This window comes from Aulonocara sp. 'chitande type north' Nkhata Bay, linkage group LG11, assembly GCF_057382095.1.
Source record: "Aulonocara sp. 'chitande type north' Nkhata Bay isolate Kocher_YH1m ecotype deep benthic linkage group LG11, A_spYH_male_GT1.1, whole genome shotgun sequence".
NCBI lineage: Eukaryota > Metazoa > Chordata > Actinopteri > Cichliformes > Cichlidae > Aulonocara > Aulonocara sp. 'chitande type north' Nkhata Bay.
The window spans coordinates 36,219,906-36,245,268 of NC_141354.1; the positions used below are offsets into that span (position 1 = coordinate 36,219,906).

At 39.4% G+C, this 25,363-nt stretch overlaps 1 protein-coding gene across 1 annotated transcript; it reads left to right on the plus strand.

Moving 5' to 3' along the window:
• Positions 1-3,290: 3,290 nt before the first annotated feature.
• smg5 (SMG5 nonsense mediated mRNA decay factor) lies at positions 3,291-25,069 on the plus strand. Its single transcript, XM_086312388.1, has 22 exons — positions 3,291-3,739; positions 4,165-4,263; positions 8,263-8,386; positions 9,014-9,170; positions 10,033-10,122; positions 10,746-10,835; positions 11,684-11,762; positions 11,846-11,971; positions 13,196-13,264; positions 14,305-14,534; positions 14,822-14,959; positions 15,727-16,641; positions 16,775-16,944; positions 17,034-17,109; positions 17,645-17,820; positions 18,832-18,990; positions 19,179-19,238; positions 20,258-20,417; positions 22,283-22,373; positions 22,448-22,522; positions 22,610-22,748; positions 23,679-25,069. Exons 1-22 carry the CDS (start codon positions 3,675-3,677, stop codon positions 23,760-23,762), a joined length of 3,372 nt encoding a protein of 1,123 aa, XP_086168514.1. The 5' UTR covers positions 3,291-3,674; the 3' UTR covers positions 23,763-25,069.
• Positions 25,070-25,363: the final 294 nt, after the last annotated feature.

The following is a 25,363-nucleotide window of genomic DNA, read 5'->3' on the forward strand; positions in this document are numbered from 1 at the left end:
CTTAAATCTCCTTTTTTTAATGGTCAGTAGGGGCAGTTCTCATGGTTGCAAAAAGTCTTGTTGTATGACTGTAGTAGAAAATGACCCTTCGCTTTTGATTTATGATGTCTGCAGACACTTTCCTGATGACTTTATGGTCTGGTATGCTAGTCTCAAGGCCAATTTAACGCTGTGTCATTTTATAAATTATGGTTTAATTCAAGAGGAAATATGTAATAGTGTCTTTTAACTAGTGTATGACTGACAAAGGGCTTACCTTCAAAATTCACTGCTGAGCATCAACCTATCGTTTATATACGATCTAGCAATAAATCTCGAGTCAGTCCCACTTACACCACCACCAACAATGTTTGATCATACACAGCTTGTAATATTCGACAGCCAACATATTATTAATATTATTAACATATAGTAGCAGTTTCCCACAGCCTATGTCAATAATTAATTAATTCCACATAAAAACTTCTGAATGAATGTAGTTTGTAAAAGAGAGAAGTCACACATTTACTCTCATTTATTTAATTAAAAAAACAAAAACATTATACTTGACAACCTCTTGTAAAAATACTGTACATTAAAGATAGAAGGGTGTGTTCAGTGTACATGTAAAACAAAGGAAGTTGGTGATCAGTTCACAGGAAGAATTTGGTTGCATCATAGTGTTCACACATGTGTGGGTGATTTAATCATCGTTTAAGGATTGTGAGTCTTCACTTGTGGTGGAGCAGATCATGCCCTCACACGCTCCTCAGACACGGTACTCAGAGTGAGGAGGGCAGGTAAGATTTGGGATCTGGGGATTCGACTGAATTTAGTAAGCTTGTAATTATCTTCATCCTCCTACACTTAATTGCCTGCAGTTCCTTCAGGGGTTTGCAACTTGTGACTTTGGACAGAAAGGAAGAAAAAGCACTTAAGCAGAGGGTTCATGATGTGTAAACTGAACAAACAGAGCGGAGAATTCCACCCCAACTTACCTGTAATTACTACTCTTGTAATTATTCTGCAGGCGACACTGAGAAATTAAAAAAACAAACAAAAAAACCCATGTGCTTGCAATAACTGTTCAAAATCTGTGTTTTTGAGAGACAGTTGGCTCTCTGTCACATTTCCACAGTAGGCAGATACATAAAAACTTAAAATTATGGAAATGTTTTATAGATGTGTACAATAATCCATGAGCTTTATAGTCCTCTAGTGGCATCTACCTGAAATTACAAGAACAGAGGTGCATTCTAGTCTATTAATAAACCCAGTTTTTAAGCAGCATTTTTGATCAACATGGTGTAAGGATCAAAACATAAATTGTATGTAAATATTGTAGGTATTAGTGCCAATATGGGACAAAAACAAACATGAGGTTTTGCATATATATATATATATATATATATATATATATATATATAACATGACCTGTAATCCTGTAACCCATGCAGCGACGTAATTCCTAAATTGCCTAAAGGCATTTCATTTTTTAAACTGTCCTATAATAATCAGAGTGGAAGATAGATCACATTGTCCTATGACCACACACTTCTGAGCGTATTCATAAAAACTGTGTGTGTAGTCTGTGTTGTGGTTTCAGATGATTTTTGTATTTTAGTGATTACATGTTACAGTTTTTATTCAATCGATTTGGCACAATTCTCACAGCAGAAAGGTCTTTCCCACCACTCAGAACAGTTAGGGCATTTTTCATAACACGGACTCACCTGTGCAAAATACACTCCAACAATCAAAAACATTTTCACATTTGTCAGAACACGAATAATCAGCCAATCACTTCAGCTCTAATGAATGAATTAAAACGTTTCAGAAACAAAAATGAAATGTAAAGTGTGTGGGGTTTTTTTTGTTTTTTTTTACAAAACTGATGAAATGAAGAAAAGCATCAGAAAAAAATACAGTCTGAGAACATAGGACCAATTACTGTTTAGTCCAGTGAAGTCACGCTATACATTCAGCAACCACTTTATTAGGTACGTCTGTTTCACTGCCCATCACAGTAACCCAAATATCTAATCAGCCTTTCACATCAGCAGCAACTCAAATCATTTAGACATGCAGACATGGTCAAGACAGCCTGTCAAGTTTGAACAAGTTCAAGAGGACTGAACGTGGCATGGTTCTTGATGTCAGATGGGCTGGTGTGAGTATTTCAGACATTGTTGATGTACTGGGATTTTCCAGCATGGCCATTTTCAGGGCTTACAGCTGATAAGAAGGTAACAGTAACTCAAATAACCACTAGTTACAAACAAGCTATGCAGAAGAGCATCTCTGAAAGCAAAACGCATCCAACCTTGAAGCAGATGGACTACATGCGGCAGCTAAGAACAGGGAACTGAGGCTACGTTTTGCACAGACTCATCAAAATTAGACAACAGAAGATCGAAAAACGCGGTACTCAGATGGCGTCGAGTCACCAGATCTCAGTGCAGCAGAGCATCATTGGGATGAAATTTGGATAAGCAGCTGTGACACAAGACTGAAGGTATGTATATCTATTTGTTGCTAGTAAACCACTGAGAGTGTGTTACTGTATTTGGTCTTTCAGAAATATTTGAAAAAAGTTTGAAGTCATTTGGTTGAAAACGTTAATGCAATGCTGGGCAATTGAGACTCAATGTTAATAATCAATATAAAGACTCAAAAGGGGTTTTGTTTTTTTCAGAGCAGAAAAACGAATTAATACATTTTTGTACTTTAGACAGACTATACTTTAGTATCCAGTCCCTAAATATAAAAATATTTAGGGACTGGATACCCTGGATACCCTGTGTGCCCTTGTTGAAATTAAACTCTACAAGTGAATGAAAAAATATATATATTAAATTTAGATGTGCCAAAGTTATCTGTGTATTACCAGGAAACATCCTCACAGGTGGCTACACAAACAAAAAAACTTGAGCTTCTTTTTTTTATATGTTTTTATAATTAATTTTTTTTCTGACTTCTCACGTGTATGGACGTGAAGTGTCTGACTCTGTTCTGTATTACACAATTTATATGTAAAAAAAATAAAAGGTATTCTTCAGTTTACAAAAACAATCGGAAATCCCTTACAGAGGGTAGTAGGAACGTGGCTCCAATAGTATGAATCAGATGAATCAATCAGATGTTATCTTCAGTGTTTTCTGGCTGTACAGTGTTTGTTTGAAGTGTAAATGCATCTTATTCCTAAACTGCATAATATGTTTTTCTTTCTTTCTTTTGGAACTCCTGATTTTCTTAAAGGGAGGGTTTGTAGACTATCTGGCAACTCTTTTCCGTAATCTCGTGAGTATGTTGCGTGCTCTCGCGGTATTCAGGCGGTCAATGCCTGATAGGAATAATGGCTGCCTTCGTAGCAATGGCTGGAATGGGGAACGACACAAGCGGCATACCGGAGCGTTTTAGCTGACCAGGAACAGCGTAAATTACTGGGCACCCCCTTCTACCCGGTTTTCAGAACGGATGGGTAGAGGGGGTTTTGCCAAAGGACAAAAGAAACGAAAGAGACTCGGAGGGAAGAGGAGGGACGCTAACGCTGCCTTTATAGCTAGCACTAGCTGGCTAGTTGTCGCTGCCGGGGAAGAAGTCCGCGGAGTCGTGACAGCCGTGCGTCGGAACGGGTGAAGGAAACAGGAGTTGAACGCTGGAGCGTGTGATCAAACATCTGGCTAAGCGCTAATATGAGCGGACCCGGACAGGACAGTGAGCCAGAGGCCAAAGTCCTTCTCATCAAGCGACTCTACAGGTACCTTGACGAGGCCGTTTTTGCCAAAGCTAACCGAGGTGCTAATTGAATGTTAATTGAGCTGGCTAGCTTAGCAATAGTCAGACAGTACTTGCTACTACTAGAGAAAGCCCAGCTATCCTCTAACTTATCACCACAGTGAGTAAACCAGCACTCCCGTATACCTTTTCTTTGTAGCATCAGCTAAATTTGATGGGAAGCGCTTCATTCTCTTCAACTTGTCTTGGCTAATGAGCACGGTAGCATTTGTCATCCGTGTCTTTGTTACAGAGAAGTGAAACAGAAAGGTCTCGGGCTGTTAACCCGACTGCTTGCAATGTTTATTCCGACGTTTGTTCTGTTTCCACCTGACGCTTATTTTGTGGCAATTTGGCTAACAGCATTGTCATCGTGCTGATGCTATGTGTTGCCTAACATGCCGACAGGGCTGTGGTGGAGACTGTGCACAAGCTAGATGTCATCATCGGCAGCAAATCGTCCTACAGAGAAGTCTTCAAGCCGGAGAACATCAGCCTTCGCAACAAGTAAGTACGAGTGTCTCGGGAGCTTGTGTGAAGGCGGCTGTAATTTGACTTAAACCTCACTGCCTGCATGCAGTCTCAGTCCTGACCAGTCTTGCTAGCTGTCAGGTGTGTATTGAGGCTCTGTCATGCCTGACATGCGGTAAATGCAGCATCTCAGTGAGCATACATTTCCTAGTTTCTAAATTTAGTTCAGATGTTTATTTTCTAATATTTCCAGCATGACCATCTGCAAACACTGATTGTGGCTTTATCTCAAAGTCTAAGCTGGAGTTGTTGTTTTTTTTTAGTTTAGTTTGATTTTTGTTTTTTTTCCTTGTCCAGACAAAGATGAAAAGCAAGCCTCACTGGTCATGCAGCTTGAGCAGGACTATGGTTGTTATTTGTATACTGGATGTTGTGGGCAGAAAGCTCAAAACCAATAAGAGGAAGTTGGAAAGTTATCTGAGGAGGCGGAATAATGATGGGTGTCTAAACAGTCAGCAAGATAAGGGAAATGTTATCTCATCCTGCTCTGATTGCTCTGGGAGTTTTGTCAAGCTATAACTAGACAGGCCTAGAGGACTACCAGTGAAGCCAGTAAACAAACCAGTAAATTAGTTGGACTATAAAATCAACCAGGCGCTATTTTAATAATTGATTCAAGTGGAATTTTATTCATTCTGCTTTTGCTATCTGTCAAATTTGGTACCTGTTCCATGTTTAAACCTTCTGTTGCGACACAGGCTTTAAAAGGAGAGGGGCAAAAACTGCTGGTTTCAAACAGTGAATGAAATGAGGGACTTCACCAAAGCCCAGTTAACAAGTGTACTGTTAATCATGCAAAGCTACTCTTGAATAGGGATGGGAATTGATTTGCAATTCCAATTTCATTATCAATATCACTTATCAGTTCGATTCCTTACCAGTTCTCTTGTCGATTCTCATTGGCTCCACTTTGGAAGTAACCAGCTTTTCTAAGCAGCATATCAAAGACAGCACATTCTGCAAATTAATTGCATGCTGTGGGTCAAATGTTTGTGCTTGTTGGAGGTATCCCCCCTCTTTGTTGTGATCAGTATCAGGGTTGTTACTCCAAAAAAGTGATGTATTCCACATGTTACAGAACATTTTCTTAACAGTAATGATGCATACTACTCATTACATTACTTTCATGTTTTTCGGTAAAATGACCTGAAACCCATTGCCTAATAGTTACTGTTTAACAATGTAAACCTTAGACCACAGTCCCAAACACAAACAAAAACCCCTGTCCTAATGAGGACACATTTATGATTTTTTCCTCTTAGTATTTAGGTAAGAACACAAAGCTGACATTAAGAGACTTCAGAGTTATTGCCACAGTGATTCTATTTTAGAAACATAAACCGATAGGGACGGAGTCTGCATCATGACATCTTATTGGTTTGTTACCTGTTGAAGTTCAGGGTCTGGCTTTGGGCTGTGCGATATAACGATATATATCGGATGACGACATAAAAACGTCTATCGTTTGTTTCACGGTGTCGCAAAATAAACAGTTTACGGCAATATTTTTCATCGTTTTGATGGTCACTGTAGTGGCTATATTAATTTCTTAAAGTTCTCTTTCTCTTATATAACCACACGACTGACAGACAAGCGTCTGTTTTTATGCGTTGTCATTAGCAACAACGACGGTAAAACCATCGTGTGTCCACTTGTTTATTTTCCACATAAACCTTTCACAATAAAGCTCAAGATCTTGTTGAGACTTTTCAAAATAAACAGAATCACGTGAAAGAGTATGCAGAGTATTTACAGATGAGAAGCAAAAAAGAGCCGTCAGGTGCTAAAAAATAAACCTTAGACTCAAACGATAGAACAGGCTTTTTGCCGCAGCACACTGTGTAATAAATACTCACAAAGAAAACGGCGGCTGTTACAACTTATGTCTAAAAATTGGAAACACTTCACGCAAGTCGAGCTGCCCGAGATTCACAGAATTTACAGAAAATGTTAAATTTTTGTGATTTATATCGTTATCGGAACGATAGATGTCTTATATCGGGATATGAGATTTTGGTCATATCAAATGTTGTGCATGCAGTTTGCACTTTACTGTTGCACTCTCGTCCTTTGTGCAATAATATTAAAGGTAAGGTCCATATCCACACTGCAGGCTGCGCCACAGTTCCTGAAATCAGCTGATTGATAGGCAATGAGATTAACGATTCCAAGGAATTAAACTACTGGGAATGGTTCTCGAATTTCATACCTACTCTTGAAGACACGAGAATCAAAATATGGAAGAATGTGACTGGTACCGAACAATGCTGTACTTTTAAGGTATAGATGGACATTTGTACTGCTATACTAAGCAGTTTGTTTATACTTAAAGAACAAACAAACACTGCTGCGTCAATTAGTTTCAGAAAATGATTAGAAAGGATAAAATGACTTCTTTTTTTTTCAGTACAAGTTTCTAACGTGGCAGGTAACATCTTCCAGTGTTATTCTTTGTCTGACCTTAACCCAAACATTGCTTTCAGTTTACTGTCAAAGAAGACAACATAAATCAGAACATGTTCATATTTAAGAACCTAAATTCACAAGTAATTTATTCATGAGACTTTCTGTCCAGCAATTTGTCATTGGTAGCATTAGCTCATGTTGATGTTCTTTTCTGATGTTAAAGTGTATGAAAAACCAAGCACTGATAAACATCTTTATAAAATGAGAGAAATGCAGCATGTACTTGCCTAAAGTATTAACATAATTGTGTCATTTGCCGCACACAAGATCTGAGATTTCACAAAATTCTTGTGAACAACTTCTGAATCAGACCCAATGAGTCACACAAGTCACTTCTGATATTTTGTTTGTGTTTTTTCCCTGTAGGACACGTACTGTCGTGTTAATACAATGGGCCTCCAACCAGTCAGAAACCTCAAGGCTTGTTTCTGACTTTGGGATAAAACCGAAATATGCAGTCCAATAGGAATGCTGAGGTCACAGATGTTATGTTCAGCTGTCCAACTGTACTTCATTATACACATGTTTCTGTTATTCAGCTTCCTCTTATTACATGTGGTGCATGAAATAATAGAAACACTTATTAGAGTAACAGAATTACAAGCTACAGCCTCCTTAATGACCATGCAGATGCAACATTGAGGTTGATTTAATCCCATTCTAAAACAGTTTCCACAAATAAATTTCACAAAGGTTGGTTTTATTTAAATGCATTTTATCTGGCTGGCAGCTGGATGTATGTAAAATTTCATTGTCATCAAGAAAAAACATGTTTTAGACAAGCAGCAGATTTTCTTGCTTGTGGGGATCTCAAATTTATAAAGTTGCATTAAGTACTTGCTTAATGCAATTAAGTCATTACTGCAGGGGCTTGGGTTTGAGTTTGGTCTGACCAGTTGTTGCAATTCATTCTCCCTCACTCTCTTCCTACTTTCCTGCCTACTGTTTGCACTCATCTGTCAAGAAAAGTCTAAATATGCTCAAAAATGAAAGCAGCTCAATGTTATTAAGCTGCTGCACGACAAGGTTGTCAATATGCAGTCATTTCTGTCCTTGATGGGCCCTACACTTCATGTGAAATTAAAGCCGTTTTCACACGTGCAGTTGTCTAGGTGCTACCCAACACAGATGGATGTGAGATTTCAAATGTGACAGTTGAAACGGTCAATAATCTGTCAGCTTTTTATTACAACTTTTGGCATAGTGTCCAGTTTTTTTTTGTTTGTTTTTTTGTGACTAGAGCAGGTAGTAATCTGGCAAATTCACAGCTAGTGAGCAGCTTTCCTGCCTTCTGCATGCTCCACTGAGGCTGCACTCTCACCTCAGGAGATCACATTTACAATAGTCTCACTTACTGTGGATTAAATGTACGGAAGTACTACTCTGACCAGTGTCTGAACCTGATGCACCCAACAGTGGTCCAGAACTTGTGTGAAAACACTTAAATAATTGGTCCTTTAACCCAGCTGTCTTCTCATTGCACATGTGCATCTTTTTTTCTGTTTTCAGGCTGAGGGAACTTTGTGTGAAACTGATGTTTCTGCATCCAGTGGACTATGGCCGCAAGGCCGAGGAGCTGCTGTGGAGAAAGGTTTACTATGAAGTCATTCAGGTTATCAAGACCAACAAGAAGGTAAATGTCCCTGCAGCTGTGGAAAAATGGCCTTGCTGCATATATTAAACTGACCGCATTTGTTTTCTGTTGCTACCTGGCTAATCCAGCTTTTACTTAAAAGGTGAACTCTCCAATTTATTTTATATTCATGCCAGTGACCACAAAAGCGTTTAGGAGAATAATAATTTCACAATAAGCATTCATTTTCAGCAGTCCAGTCTGCAACTTTATTGTTTTGGTTCATTGTCATAGCACTATAAAACTGCAGACATGGTGACTACACGAAATAAATGCTATATTTATAGTGTCAATACTTGAATTAGTTTGTGGTGATGAAATCTTGGTGTCATGTTCACAGCCAATTTCAGCTTTTAAACCTGCGTACCCTTTATTGCAGGTTAACGCTGGTTTAATATGAGCATCGTTGGATTATAAAACATTTATTTTATACATTTAAAATCTTCTCGAAACTCAACTTTATAACAACACGACACAGTTGCCAGTTGTAATCTTGTCTATTTTACATTAGTTATATTTTCTTTTTTAAGTTGCCTGTTATTTTGATGCAGATCACCCTCATTGGTGTACTGTTCCTTTCTCTAAAGTCCTCACTTCTCTTTTGATTTGGGTTTTCTTTCACTGCAGCACATCCACAGTCGCAGTGCTCTGGAGTGTGCCTACAGAACTCACCTGATAGCCGGCGTGGGTTTCTACCAACACCTGCTGCTCTACATCCAGTCACATTACCAGCTGGAGCTGCAGGATTGCATTGACTGGACCCACGTGACAGATCCACTGATAGGTTAGATGAGCCAGCACATTCTCACACTCTCAGATGAAGGCATAAAAATAAAATGAATTGTCTTTCTGTTTCAGGATCCTTAAACCACCCTTGAATAAAACTGAGTTATTTGTAACAACAACACTTCTTTTAAAGTGTAAATGTCTGCTGTAGACAGTATAGCTGGTGTCCTTGTGGAAAAACTTGAAACTTGATGAAGATAGTTGAAACTTTATTGATAGTTAATCTATGTAATACATTACCTGTACTAGAAACTAGAAACTCTGACCTCATTTGCTACTGATATTTAAATGCAGTTTAGACTCACTGAACAAATAATCAGTAGTGAAGGTAAGGACTCCTGACTACTCTACTGTCAAAAACGAAGACTAAAAAGCCCAAGACAGAAATCGTAAAGACTAATCACATTAAATATTCATGATTATGGATAATCATTAATATAGGTTTTTGGGGGTTTTTGTTACTGTAATTGTACAGTCCTGTTGTCAGGGAAATACAGCCAGAGAGGTTTTATGTTCCTGCAAGGTGATGGTTTATAGTCTGTTCTGTAAAAGTACTTGTTTTTGACTCTAAGATATTTCTTATTTTTGTGAAAAAACACTGCAAAGATGCCACAACCCAGCCCCTGGCTACCGAGTAAATCACCTCTTCTTATCCAACTTAAACAAAACTAGTTTTGAATGTTAACGTTAGAGATGCTTCAAGAGTATCTGGTCCCGGCTCTTTTATTTGGACTCTGTGCTACCCTGTTGCTGTGTTGGAATTTAAGCTTGCTGTGTTGTTACATAAGTCAAAGTCATTTTGGATAAAAGGATTGGATGGATTAAAAAAAAAAAAAGTGTTGTGTAATTGTTCCCAACAGGGCGAAAGAAACCAGTGTCAGCCACCCCCAAGGAGATGGAGTGGGCACAGATGGCCTGTCATCGCTGTCTGGTCTACCTTGGAGATCTAGGTAATAATAAGATAATAGAATATGTAATTAATTCAACTATCTGTCGGGCTTGCAGAGGTGTGAGACAGAACAAGTGTCATTCAGCGTGGGAAAATTTGACTCGGTTATATAGTATAGCTGGCTGAAGGCTGTTTGCTTGGCTTAGACTTATGTGAACCACAGGTATGGGTCAAAAATGTCTGCACCACTTAACCTTTGACTCCTGCAGTGAGAACATATGACCTATTTCCCTTCAAAATTACTGATTAACTTTAAAGCACATTAAATATATTGGACTAAAACCTGTAAAAATTGTAAATTAAGAAATTCATACTGGATGACCAGTGATCCATGATTCTATTAGAGGCACTGTTTTCAAGCTGTTTGGTTTATGATAGTCCAGCATCCTTGTAAGACTGTGAGAATGCTGTAGCATTAAAATGAAGGATGTTTCACTTTGTAGCTGTTTTTGTTTGTTTTTTTTCTCATGTTTGTCTGAAGCCATTCCAGGTCTTTGTGTTTGTGCACATTTCTGAAATAATCAATTTCAGTCTTCACCTTTTCAGCCACAATGCTGTAATCATATAGATTTGCATTTTTTTTTCTTACTTTAACTGTGATGTTTAAAATCATTTTCTCCTCAGCGCGCTACCAAAACGAGCTTGCAGGAGTGGAGGCTGAGCAGCTGGCGGAGAGGTTTTACCATCAGGCATTGTCAGTTATGCCACACGTAGGTGAGTGATGAGAATGTAGGGTTTGGTTTGTTTGTTTTTTCAAACAGTACTGTATTGCCATACCCGTGGTCTTACACAGCATGGAAGGGACGTGGGGTGATTTAAAAGTTTTATTTTTCTTGCCAGAACAACACAGATGTTAAATCCAGTTTAGTGTTGTTGTTGTTTTGGTTTGGTTGTTTGTTTTTCTTTTTTATATTGTAAGTATAGAATTGTGAAATGTGCTTACTCGCTTTCGCAGAAGGTCAATACACTTTTGTGTGTTTATTGTCAAAATGGAGCGCATAAACACCTTTTTAGTTAAAATGGGAAGCTTAGCATTGTGCATCGGCTGAACATTTTCCTGCTTTGTTTTTGTTTGTTTAAAGGCCTGTAGATAAACTGATTTAACTGGATTCTTTATGTACACAACAACAACAACAATTATAAACTTACTGATACTACTAATACAAAAAGAACCATTAAGTTCATTCAGGAAAATAAGATTTGTGGTCAGTATACTTGTGAGAACAACTGTTAATTGTTGTTTCTTGTAGTTGACAAACAATAAGACATCTGTAAATATCACTTACTTGCTATGAACATGTCCTCCCACCACCTCTCTATATAGACATTGTTCACATTAAATGCAGCTGTATTCATACTTTATAGGGTTGAAAGATATTGGGATATTTCATAAAAACCTACATACGCTTGTTCTTTTCAAATGATTTTTTGGGTTATATTACAATATTATTTGAGAAACTTACAATTTCTTTTTTTAACAAATGTAGCATTACCCCATGGTTTTCTGGGTACTAACTCAAAAATAAATGCTGACTTGGTTTGTGTTGGTTATCTGCCAACAGGAATGCCTTTTAACCAACTGGGCACACTGGCAGGGAGCAAGTTCTACAATGTTGAAGCAACTTACTACTACCTACGCTGGTGAGCCATGTTTATATACGTTTGCAGTGTTTTTAACTTCTCTCGTATAGTTGTAAGTCTTAACAGATGTAATCTGTGCTCAGCATTCAATCAGATGCCCCCTTTGAGGGCGCCTACGGCAACCTGAAGCGCCTGTTTGACAAAGCTGCCAAGATGTATCATCAAGTAAAGAAACAGGAAATGAAGAAGTTGTCTCCCTCTCGACAAAGGTGATGCACATTCACGGGCTACCTTTTAAAGCTGGGTTACAACAAAGCTAGTCAGTCACACTTCATGCAGTGTTTTACACACTATTTAAGGGTCATTGTGGTCTATGAAGTGTGTTATTACTGTGGTAGTACTAAACATTTTCCCTCTGGAATTTGTCAATTTTGGTAAATTTACTTTTCTTGGTTGGAATTTTTCCTCTTTCTGTGTGTGTGTGTGTGTGTGTGTGTGTGTGTGTTTGTGTTATTAATGGCCTTCACTGGCTTGCTTACAATGTATCTATAGTAAAACATGTTGACTTCAGTCTGCTTACATCAGAGTAATTTAAATCCAGTCCCAGTTGACTACTGGGGCTTCACTTAATTAACAGCTTATGTGCACTCTGTCTCAATCACGTATGCGCTCTAACCACTGGTGAAATAAAGCAGCATCTCCCTCCAGATGATATTAAATGATTGATGATTCCACTGGGTAAATTAGATTGTTGAAGAAACAAAAGTAACAGGCATCAGTTGGAATAAAAGACAAATATAGACAAAATGAACAATGTTTTAAAATGAGTAGGTGGGGGGTAGTAAGAGGGGAAACAAGATTAAGATTGTTTTCCCACCTGGACAGAGAACAATGTTGTTCTTATTCCATGTACATAAATGACCAGTAAGCAGCTTGTACTATATTAAATCCCTCTGTGTTTTCACGTAAGAGTCAAAATCTAAAAAGCGTGGAGCTGAATATATTGTGAACAGGTGTTGTTAATGACATTGCTGGAAGTTTGTATTCAAGATTCTTTATTCGTCACATGCACAGTTATACAAGTATAACACGCAGTGAAATGTAACCTGACACGCTCCTCGACTTGTGCAAAAGGGGGAGAGAAGAATATTATATATTATATACATTAGGTGAATGTGCAGTAGTAGCATGTAAGCAGCAAGCAGGAGAATTCTGTACATTAAGTGAATTAAATAAGAATAGACAATATGAACATTTTACAAAATAAACAATATGACCATATTTAAAATTAAACAAAGTATGTATGTTCTCTTCCATGTTCCTGTTTTTGCTGAGGTCATAGGTCAGATGTTTCTAAAACCACTGATGTTTTCATTTTAAAATGCTTTTATTTCATTTTATTTTTCTTTATCAAAACATAGAAGTAGTAAATGGATCTTTTATTGTGTTTAATACTCTGTAGTTGATCATTTTTGCTGTGGCCTTTTTTGCAGGTCGAAAGACATTAAGCGGCTCCTGGTGAGCTTCATGTATCTGCAGAGCCTGCTACAGCCCAAGAACAGGTTTGTGTTTGTGTTGTGACTCTGCACCCACACTGTTTTAGAATCAAAGTCCACAGTGGAAATAAATCATTTGGTTTTGTGTATTTTAATGCTTAACTAGTTTATCTTTCAGTTTATGCCAGATAAAGGCTTTTTACATTCATATGTAGTAAATATTTAACAAATCTGTTTATAGCGTCTTCCCTCTGACGTGGTAGTCAAGTTAAATATTTAACATTCTAAAGTTTGAAAACAGATCTGTTGGATTCCAGGCTAAGAGTAAAATGTAGTTGTAGGATTACTGCAGGGTCTGTCTGGGCCAGGTCTAAAATTAAAATAAAGGAAAAAAAGATTTTAAATTTGCTTTTATTTCTAGTAAATTTAGGTAATTAAGTGGCATGTTTAAGACTGGTCAAACAAAACGCAAACAAACTATTTTAAAAATCACCTTTTAAAAGTTTGAGTTCTTGTCACTTGTTGTTGTTCCACTATGAGTGGTCAGATAGTTTTGCTTAGGAAGGAATTTACTGAAATGACCTGGAAGTATCTGTGTAGTGGTCGTAATCAGAGCTGTTCAGATTTTCTAAGTGCTAAGAAAAGGAGCTTCAGCCTTTTATAGCAGAGCATGCTCTGAACCATCCAATATGAAAGGAAAGGAGGCAACCACCCCATAGTTCATAGTGATGTGCCACCCAACTGTTCTTGGAAATGGTCAACAAAAGTGTGGCACAGATCATTTAAATGTCAAATATAAGTGTGTTTTCCATTTCATGCTGTAATCTGTTGATATGTTTTGAGCAACTATAGGCTGTTACACCCAGAGTGGAACTATGAATATTATATTACTGTAATAAAATCTTCTTCTTGAGGTGTTTGTTTTCTTAGAGACTGTATATTTGCATAAAAGCTACTTTTGATTGCAAATGTATGTACACAAAGTACAACCAGTGTCCACAACTATATTTTCACATACCATCAATGTTATCCTTGGAAGTTTTAAATTGTTGAAGTGCATTTACCGTGTTTCTACAGTAAGTCTTTATTTTGTGTGGTTTATGTAGCCTGATGGAAACGGAGCTGACTTCACTCTGCCAGTCGGTGCTGGAAGACTTCAACTTGGTGATGTTCTACCTGCCACCGCCAACACATGGCGGTGCTCACCACACCCCTAGCGAGGAAGAGGAGGAGCAGCAGCAGCACAGTGACAGCTCCTATCCTGTGCTGCCTGACAACCTAATCTTCAAAATGGTGGTCACATGTCTGATGGTAGTGCACAGCCTTAAGAGAGGAGGTAGGTGGTTGTGTAATTTAAGCTGTTCTAAGGAATTCATTTGTTCATTCATTTTTCATTACGTCACCACAAGTGAACAAAAAGTTTTCAGTACGTCCTCTATGAATCAGAGCACGTGTGATGTGTTCGCTCCCAAAATGAAATTTCGACCCTGAGCCTTTGTTGTCAAAACAGACCATTTTCAATTTGTTTTAGTTATTAAAGCACTGAATTACTTGGAACTTTAGAGGTATAGAAGTAAATCTTTCTTGTGTTTATTTAAGTGTTTCTGTGTATTTTGTCCTTAGGTTCAAAGCAGTACAGTGCATCCATAGCATTCACTCTGGCCCTCTTCTCCCACCTTGTAAACCACGTCAACATCCGGCTTCAGGCTGAACTGGAAGAAGCAGAGAGTCAGGTGCCTCCACTTCAGACTGACGCTGCAGGTGAAAGAGAAATGTATTCTTTTCCTGTATGTTGGGAAAAAGGCATAAAAATGCACCTGCAAGCTATTTCTTATATATAAAAACCATCATAAACCAGCACAGTATCAAGAACTGTTGGCTATATGAGTATGTGGACTTTTTAAGATGCATTGGAGACTGTGTCGATATATGATGATGATGATGTGTTACTTAACCTGACTCTTTAAAACCATACCAGGGTTTGCATCCTTGTACTCTCCTTGTTGCTTGTGCGCACACCCCGTTCCAACAATGAATGTTGGGTATAACTTTAATGGAGCTCATTGGCACTATTCAGCCTTTTTAATGTTGAGAGTCTAAACTAAAAAACCTAAATAAGGACAGCATTATGGAGAATTTGCCCATGTTAACAGACACAGTATATGTCAGCACAAAGTAGGACAGAAACAAACAGTTATAAAGTGATGAAAACTACTGACACTATGCACATAACAGAACTCCAAGAAAAGGAAGGAAGTCGTGTCTTTGCATCTTATTTTAATCACACGCTATAAATAAAGAAGGTGCTAACAGATATCCTGCCCTAATGCCTAAGACATTGTCTTAGTTTTTATTTATAATGGTAAACCCTTACACCCCTCAGCCATAAAAGGCAGATGGAGAAGTTTCAAAATGATACTGAACATACTGTTTAGTGAAATATATAGTTGAAAGTAATTCTTTTTTTCCAGAGAAACATCCTCAAAGAACTTGAATGAAATTAAGATGCAGTTTTTATCTCTATCTAGACGATCTGGACATGAAGGATCTGACAGCTGCACCGACAGATCCCTCTGGTGAAAGGCCTTTGCAAAATGGTTCCCTGGAGCAAGAGGATGAGGAGGATAAGGATGAAGATGGCTCTGAAAGGGTTGCAGCCAACAAGCACAGCACCATAGAAGAACAACGCAAGATGAACGAAGAGAAGCAGAGGCAGAAGAAGAAGTACAGCCGCCTTTCTCGACTCCGCCGTCGCCGCTGTGCTCGCAAAGACGGTCACGGAGAGGATGAAAGTGACTTGAGCGAAGGCTTCGAGAGTGAAGAAGAAGAAGATGACGATGAAGAAAGAGGGGTCCGTGCTGATTCAACAGGTGGGACCACAACAGGAACGCCAGTCAACTCGTCATCTGTGAAGAAGGAGCCCAAGAGAGATGCCTTGGGCGAGGAGGGCAGCTGGGGAAGCGGCTCTGAGGAGGAGGAGGAAGGAGGAACAGCATTTGATGTAGAAACTGATTCAGACATGAACAGTCAAGAGTCTCGCTCAGACCTAGAAGACATAGAGGACACGGAAAACTCAGAGGGTCACGCCCGGGAGCACCAGGATGATGAAGATGAGGACCAACCAAAGGAAGACGCAGGAGAGAGGGATACCACCGACACCCCTCCGACCACCAATGGGCCTCTCATGTCCAGTGACTCCAGCATTAGCAGTAACCTGCAGGCCATGTCTTCTCAGCTCTTCCAGGCTAAGAGATGCTTTCGCCTGGCGCCAACATTCAGTAACATGCTTTTAAGGCCTCATGCTTCGTCTTCCCCGAGTATTCCAACCCCTACTGACAGCTCAGCTCCCCCCTCCCAAGAGACTCCTCCTCCTCCTCCTCCTCCTCCTGGAGATTCCCCCTGTGAAATGAACCCTGGTACTGCCAATGGAACCAGTGAAAATGGTAATGTTTAACATTAGTTTTATATAAAACATAAAATCAGTGTTCCCTTTATGATGCTCAGTCATCTGATCACAGAGGGTTCACAGTGTTCTAATCAAGCTTGTCTTTTGGCTCATTTTTCCTAATTCACCAGACTTGGACTCTGATTCGGAAGGAAGTCAACACAGCACTGAGTCAGTACATAGTGAAAAAACCCTCTTAGAGAAACTGGAGATTATGACCAATCAGGGGTTAATCCAGGTTGTTAAGGTGTTTCTTGACTGGCTACGGACAAATACCGATATTATCCTCATGTGTGCGCAGGTGAGGTGACAGATTTTTCCTGCTTTGTTTACGAAATGCTGGCTTTTCAGGATTGTATTTCACAAACTGATCATCTGTGTTCTCTGCAGAGTTCCCAAAGCCTGTGGAACCGACTGTCTGTGCTGCTGAACCTGCTACCAGATGGCAGCAAGCTGCTCGAGGCTGGTGAGTTACTGCACTGCACAGAGATTTCTGCTTGTCTCAACGGCAGTCAGGTTCTGGCATTTTTTTCCTCCTGTGTCCTTAAAGATTAAAATCTAGATCTTATAGATATTACTATTCACTCTGAGCCTCATTCAAGAGCATTTCTTTATTCTTAGCCTAATTATCTCTTAAATGACTTTTTCTCAAGCTGAACTTTATTATTATTATTTCTTGGAAACACAAACCAAATAACACTTGGTTGCTCAGGAGATGTAAAGCAGTAAAACAAATGGTGTGTTGTGAGGGTGTCACCACGGTGAAACATGTTATTAAAACAACACATTATTTTCAATGCAATTAGGTGATTTTTCTTGTTGTGCTTACATCTGAGCTCTGATCTCATCCCTGTACTGTACACTCACTTTACTGACAATACTGTGTAACGCTCAGCTCTCGCACTGAATAGTTATCTCCCTGTGTGACTTTAACACTCTGGTGAGTGTGCTCTGAGTCTACATTTACGGTACTAATTTGTATTTGTGTGTTCTTGCTGCAGAGCTCAGTCTGAACGCTGAAGTGACAGAGTTGTTAAATGAGTGTGAGCGACCGGATTTGGTCCAGAGTCTGCTGCTGCCTGAGGATCTGGCTCTGCGACACCTGCCTGCTCTTGGTGTAGCCCACCGCCGCCTTGACTTTTCCCGGCGCAACCCCTCCCTCAGTCCCCTACAAGAGGTACAGGCACTCAGACTCATACATGCACATCATATTAAGTGCAGGCTAAAACACTGGAAGGCACAAAAGGAAATTGTCTGTCTCTGATTTATTGTCTTGAGCTGGGTAAACACTGAAATTTTGGTTATTGTGGGAAAAAGATGGCACATGTGAAAGAATGGTGTTGATATCTTTGGCCGTGACTCCAAACAACAGTCCTACAAAGAGAAGTTCAAAATGTTGTAAAGGGACAAAATTCAGACAATATGAGGAATCCAGAATTACCATCTGACAATGTAACTGCTCCCTTGACCTGTGTCTGTCAAACCAGCCAATGAGAGCACAACATAAAATCAACACAATACCCACACATGTTGTAGGAAAAAAACAACATATGAAATGGATTTAAGAAAACAAAGAAGAAATTCTAGTTTGAGGTGTTGCAGCACAGATTATTTGCTTGTTGTTATGTCATCCTGCTGTTATCATGATCAACATGATCAATGTACTACGCCACCAAGGGGAGCAGCCATGCATCATAGATCACAGACAAAGATTCAGCGGGGATGGTCATTGTACAGTGTACAAAGATTGCAAAAATAAATGTAGACAAACAAAAACAATAAATACAGACAAAAACATGATTCGGTTTTATTAATCACTTAAAATGCAATAAGAGTTTAATTTTAGAAGATTTACACATTTAATGAAATTAGCTCAGTAATTGAAATTAGAGCTGAAAGCATTACTTAATAGTTGATTAACAGGAAAATAGTGTCATGTAATACTGACCTAAATACTTCCAGACTTTGGACTGTTGATTTGAATCGAGGACGTGTGTGTGTGTGTGTGTGTGTGTGTGTGTGTGTGTGTGTGTGTGTGTGTGATGAACCAAAATAAGTTATTTAATGAGATGGAAATATTTGAGTAAAACTCCTGTGGAGTCTAAATGTGTAATCAGATAACCTCAGTTCTAAATCTTTGCGTCATTAAAGTTTTGTTTTGTTTTTTTTGTCTTTGTGTTTCTTTCAGTGTGTGGTACGAGTGTGTTGTATTCGCAGCTTCGGCCACTTCCTGACAAGTCTCCAAGGCAACGTGCTGCACTTTAACCCAGAGGCGGGCATCTTCACCAGCGTTAGTCAGTCCAAACAGGATAATCTGGTGCAGCAGGCCAAGGCCCAGTTTCGCATGGTGATTGACATTTTAGTCATTACACAGTTTAAAATTTTAAAAAACCTGTGGTGTTGTGTACGTGTTTTTCTATTATGACCTATAAAATAAATATATAATGACCTGGAACCCAACATGTTTTTTGTTTTTGTTTTTTTTTTTTACATATTGACCCCGTTTTCTTTGTTTGTTTGTTTTTGTTTGTCCAGGCTGAAGAGGAGGCTCGTCGTAATCGATTAATGAGGGACATGGCCCAGCTTCGACTACAGGTTTTTATTTTAGTTACTGTCCCCTGACTCTTTGTGTTGTTATCGCTTTATAACAATCCCTAATACACGGTAAATTGATGACTAATTATGGTATTATAAATATAGTTAATTATAGTTTCTTTACAATTAACAAATCATGAAATGGTGATGTTTACTAATTGGTTAATGATTGGTTTAATCAATAAGTTTTGATTTTAGGTTAAAAAACAACTGTCTGCAAGTGAGAGTATTGCTGCTGCTTATGCATCATAGGACCTGCTCAAAGAGAATGTGTGCGTCTCTAAGAAGTGCTGGATATGAGAACAGCCTCCCTCTTTAGTGATGAAAAAAACACACAAAGTGTTCTGAAAGGTTTACTGCAAAAGAGGGTCAACATAATCAACCAGAGTGTTGATAACCAAGAAAAAAACAGCTGTAATTAACAATAATCCACCATTAACATAAAACATGAGCCTGATTGGCCGGCCAAAGTTAACAAGAAGAAAGGAAGCAACTCCGACCACTCCGCTGCAGATTTCCTGTCTCTGGCGTAAACAAACATTAGATCTAAATCTAATAGAAATAAAGTTGTGAAAATATGACCACTGAGTCCATCAGAAATGACTCTAAATCATACAAAAACAAACTGAAGGCAGGAGAGACCATGAGAGACAACCTCCTGCTCACGTTTGGTAGCTTCCAGTTTGTAAGGCCAGACCACAGAGCTTAGTGATATACAGGTAACCAACAGGGGGCGGGGGGAGACATGCAGCAATAGTAAATACATTATGTAGTATATCGAATGCCATGTGCACCAGTGTCATCAGAATGTAATTATCTTTTATCAGCTGTGACAAAATGTTCATAAAATTTATTGGAGAAATCTTGAGAAGAGAAAGTTTGCAAGGAGTGACATTGTTTATTAGACTACAAGCATCCATCACTGACTACAATACATGTTAAAATAAAATCTACACGCTTCTTAATTTAATTAGAGATCATAACGAGTTGGGTTCCTTTCTTCTGTCCTCTCCTTGCAGTTGGAGGTGTCACAGCTAGAGGGCAGCCTTCAGCAGCCTAAAGCCCAGTCATCCATGTCTCCCTACCTGGTGCCAGACACAGCTGCTCTGTGCCAGCATCTGAACCTCATCCGGCAGCTGGCTGGTAGCGGTTGCTTTATCATCATCATCCCACGAACAGGTCAGTGCACTGTGGCATCTTTTGTCTGGAACAGCGGTACACAGCCGCTGTTTGTACCATTTCCCCACATAGGTGGTGGGGATTAATGGATTTACAGGGATCTTTCTCTTGTTCAGTGATTGTGCTTTATAGGATGACAGAGCAAAATATCAGTCTGAACCTAACCCTTTATAAAAAAATAAGTCTTAAAAGCCTCTCCATAAATTCGCACAATGTTACTCACCGCTAGAATTGGACCCGAGGCCAAGATTATGCAGGAAAAATACCAGGTTGTCTTAACGCTTTCCTTCTCAGATCCCTCGTAGGGGTAATCCTAGTTTCTCTTTTCTGAACTGAACAGTTTCTGCCAGTTTTCAGGCTTCCAAAGCAAAAAGGTTGTCAGATGTCGTGTTTACGGGGGAAAGAGTTGAAACCTTTTTTTCTGTACCGATAAACAAAGTCTTAAATATTTTCCCTCACCTGCTGTAGGTATTTTGAGTGTTAATTTCCCAGACTTTGTCAGTATCTCAAATGTGATAACAGGCAAACGTAGATTTTAACAAAAACTAATTAACTAAAAATAGTCTAGTCGTCCATTTTCTGTTTCTCTTATGGCTTTAGATTGTTTTCATTTCAGTTATTCTTATTGTTATTATTGGAAATTATTCCTGCATACGGCTGGGAAAGAACTGATCCCTTTTTATATTTTGGTATTAATGTAATATTTTTAGGCAGAAAATACATATTTAAAACTATATATTGGTGACACCTGCAGAAAATCCTGATTGGCACAAACATGCAAGTTTAAATTGGTTATTAATAAAGTTAATCAAGTCCAAAAGTTAAGAGGAGGATTTTTCGTGGCTCAGAAACGGGCCTGTGATAGTGACTGTGCTCATAAACACGACTGATCCACATGTTGGTGAAGACGAAGAGTCTGTGTTACCTTACTTAGAAGTCGATGTGTGTTCATGTTTTTCTATAAGCAAACATGTATTTAAGTTTTAGGAAATGAAGCCTCACTTCTTTCTTTCTTCTTCTTTCTTTTTTCTTTCTTTACTAAGTGAGGTTAAACATATTTTCAACACAGTCTTGTTGCTTTTTTTCCCCTTTTGTGGGCGAGTTTGTCACAGATGGAGGCGAGTTTTTATTTCCCCATACAGACTTTGTACAGAAAGGCCACTGTGTGCAACAACATGAAGCAAACCTTTTTCACTTTGTCATTATGGGATGTTGTATGTAGAATTTTGAGGTGATAAATACATAAATTTAGAGCCAGGCTGTAACATGTAACGTAACACAGATTGTGAAAGGAATGAGTGGTGCTGAAACAAACTGATAAATCTATTATCAGTCACCGTGAAAATCAATTTAAGATTTCAAACAACTTCTAAAATCAGTATTTGCTGGTTTGTCTTGTTTGTTTGTTTTTTGTTTTTTTTGCCTGTCCCGTTTGGCTCTTTTGCCATCAGAATTGTTGTCTAAAGGCAAAGAAAGATGCCCAACGGATTTACTTTACCAAATTGACCATCCCAGCCTTGCCGTAATGGTCCATTTGATTCACCTTTTATTGTTTATTTTATTTTCACTTACTGAATATGGGACAGACTTGACTGGGGGAAAGAAGGGGAGAAAGAAAGAGGGAAAGAGAAACAGCTGAGAAGAGGGACGGGGGAGAAGGGCAAAAACCAACAGAATGAGCAGAAAAAGAAGAAAAAAAGAAAAAAAAATGCATATATCAATCACCTGGGTCACCTGTCTTGTTATTTTTGAGGCGCTTGAACCGTCTGCTCAAAGCGTACGAGTCAGAATCAAGCTCCAGACCTTCTGAGCGCTGGAGTTGCTGTTTGCCCAGGTGTTTAATCTGGACTCCCCTTTTCTTTTAGTGATTGATGGACTTGACAGGTTAAAGAAGGAAAATGCTGGTGCGAGGGATGGAATCCGCTTCCTGGAGTCTGAATTTCGTAAAGGCAACAGGTGGGTTAAGTTGTGAGATGAAACATTTCTCAATAAAAACTCTCTTTAAATCGTATTTCTTTCTTCCTCTGTAGATACATCCGCTGCCAGAAGGAGTCGGGTCGAAGTTTTGAGAGAGATAAGCTGAAGCGGCAGGACATCGAAGCCTGGTAAGCTCTACTTCCCTTCTGCTGACGCCTTATTTGTTCCTGTGAATATGACTTCCAGCTTGACTGACCCAGTTTTCTTGTTTCTAGGCATCTGTACAAGATGGTGGATAGTTGCCGTCAGCTAACAGTCTCCCAGAGCAACGGAGATGAAGATACAGCCGGTATGGTGACCATTCTTACAGGCCATGAAGTAGAGGAGCTTTGCTCTCGGTCAGCAGCGATGAAGGTCAGTAACTCGCTGTATGTTTTATCTCACAGACACGAGCACTCAGGAGCTTTCCCACCTTTAGTTTCTGCTCTTTTGGCTTCAGTGCCGTCTTCACTGCTTCGTGTTCATCACTGTTAAACACGGATCAGTATTTTCCAAGGTACAGCACTGTGCAAAAATCTTGAGTCACTCCTAATTTTCAAATATTTCTGCTTCAAAGGAGTCTGACTTGGTTGTAATTTTTACCGCTCAGCCATAAAAGGCTATTGTCGTCACCTCTGTGGGCAGGCACGCGGCATTTGTGATTGCGTTAACTCGAGAATGACATAGGAGCTTCAAATTGATACCAAAGGTGTATCTGCTAAAGATCTCGGATGTATTTGAATCTCAGTGAACTCAACCTCAAGTCAGAGGTCAAGTTTTCTGAAAGTCTTGTGAATGCGGTAATTCGAGAAGGAAGTCACCTAAGATTTATACTATAGTTGCATTTGCTACAAATGTCTGGAAAGTTTGACTTCAAAGCCACCATCCCACATTCACCTCATCTACCACTGCTAACAGATGGAGCAGAGGTGGTGCAGGAAACAAAGGAAAACCAAAAGCTGAACAAAAAATAGAAAAAGAACATAAAAAAATGATAACGTAAAGAAATGCATTAAAAAGTCTGCATCCAGGAAGCCCATAGGATGTTACCTCAGTCTGGGCAATACTAAAATGAGAAGTGAAGGGTTCAGCATATTTGAAGCAAACATTTAGGGGAAAAACTCTGTCTTGCAAGAGTGTGTTTAACTCACTGGGTCTGTGGGTGAAGTTTATTTTTGGTCTGAGAAGGTGACAAGTTTTGTCACCGCTTGCAGACTGTGGACAAGTTCTGCCTACTGAGCTTAAAAATGTACAAATTTGAAAAATACTTTGTTTTTATCTTTGTGCCTCGTTTGTCTCCACCAGGCGGCGATCCAGGCGGCTGGCTCAGCAGGCATGGAGCTGAAGAACATCGTGGAGTTCTACCGTCAGTGGAAGGAGATTGGCTGAGAGGTCAAAAGGGGAGCAGCTGTCGGCGCTGCGAACAGCTGATCGATCACAACACTTGCTCCCTCTCTCTTTCTCCCACTCTTTTGCTCTGTGTGTATCTGCGTCTCCAAAGGCAAAAAAACAACTCAAAAGAAAGCTGGATCGAGGAGTTAAAAAGCTTAGAGGGTTGGAAAAGTGAATAGTGGAGTTAAAAAAAATTTTTTTTAAAGTAACTAAAAAAAGAGAAAGGCGGGCGAAACGACGCTATAAGAAACAGCAGATCTCCCACTCCTAATCCTAAACATAAAGAGTGACCCCTAGTGGTCGGGGTGAGGAAATGGCGGGATGACGCTACACAATTTTAAGTGCCCCTGGTTCACTCCCTAACCAGGAATACACTGTATATGTTAGCAAACGAGTACATACGTGTTGAGAGAAACGGCGAGCACACAAACACATTCAAGCTGAATCCATATAGATATTTAGAGCAGTGGTTTGGATTTCCGTTCCCTTTTTCCCCTTTCCCTTCAGTCTGTATTTGAGAAGCAGGGTCAAGAATGTGCGAGTCTGGTGGGGCTGTGTTTTTTGTAAAGTCAAGGCTGTATGACGACAGCTTCGAGACAGAGAAAACGTGCTCTGTTCACCTGACGCTCGAGGCTTCCAGCCCTCATCTCGTAGCTCGTCAGCCTCTAGGAAGGGTTGAGGAAGACTTCTCTGCGAGCGGTTTCTTTCCTATGTGGCTTTTTTTTGGGGTTTTGTTTTTCTTTATTTGCAGTGTACTTTTGTGACCAGTGACTTATGTATTGTGCTATCTCATTATGAGAAAAGGAAAAAAAAACACATGACAGGCGTTGCCCTGTTAAAGGTTTTAATTTGGATTTTATTTTTGTACCCAAATGATGTTGTTTATTTTGCTTTTTCTAAGCTAAATCTGAATGATATATGCAAGAATGTTTAAGGGAAAAGAAAGGGGTTGCTGTCGTGCGTGGATCAAGTAAACAAACCTTCAGTTCTGAAAATTAAAAGGAGCCTAGAATCTATTTATCGAGGTGTAACGTTAGTGTGAGGAGGGTAGCTAGAAGCCGATTGGCCTCATGTTGTAGCTAGTCGTTGTGGAGGCTAAGAAAAGAGGAGCTAGCTGGCTTTTCCCTGAGGAAGGTGGGACCCCTGTAAACTCCTAAAATGTACCCCATCTACATCACCATTTCCATAGTGACTGTCCCATCTTGCACTGTGCAAAAGAAAACCAGTATATGTGTGTGGCCATGCATTGAACAATAAAAAGAAACTCTCAACGATGTTGACCTCTTTCTTCTTATCAGTCCCCTGTGACCCTATGTCACCTTTTGTTTTCACCAGATCACTAGAGTGATAAGTCAAATAGGCGAGAAGCAGAAACCTCGTGACCCGAAAACTGTGAAGACAGCTCTGTCCCCTGCAGCTGGGAAGGGAGGTTTCTTAAACAGCCTTTTAGATAAAAAAAAAACAGCACAGGGCTGCACTGGGGTTGTGTGGGAGTGGAGCTGTTTTCACATACTTGTGAGACATGAAATACAATCCAGGACTCTGGTTTTAGTTTGGGATACCGGTTCCACGAATTTAAAGGCTTCTTGGAAGCAAAA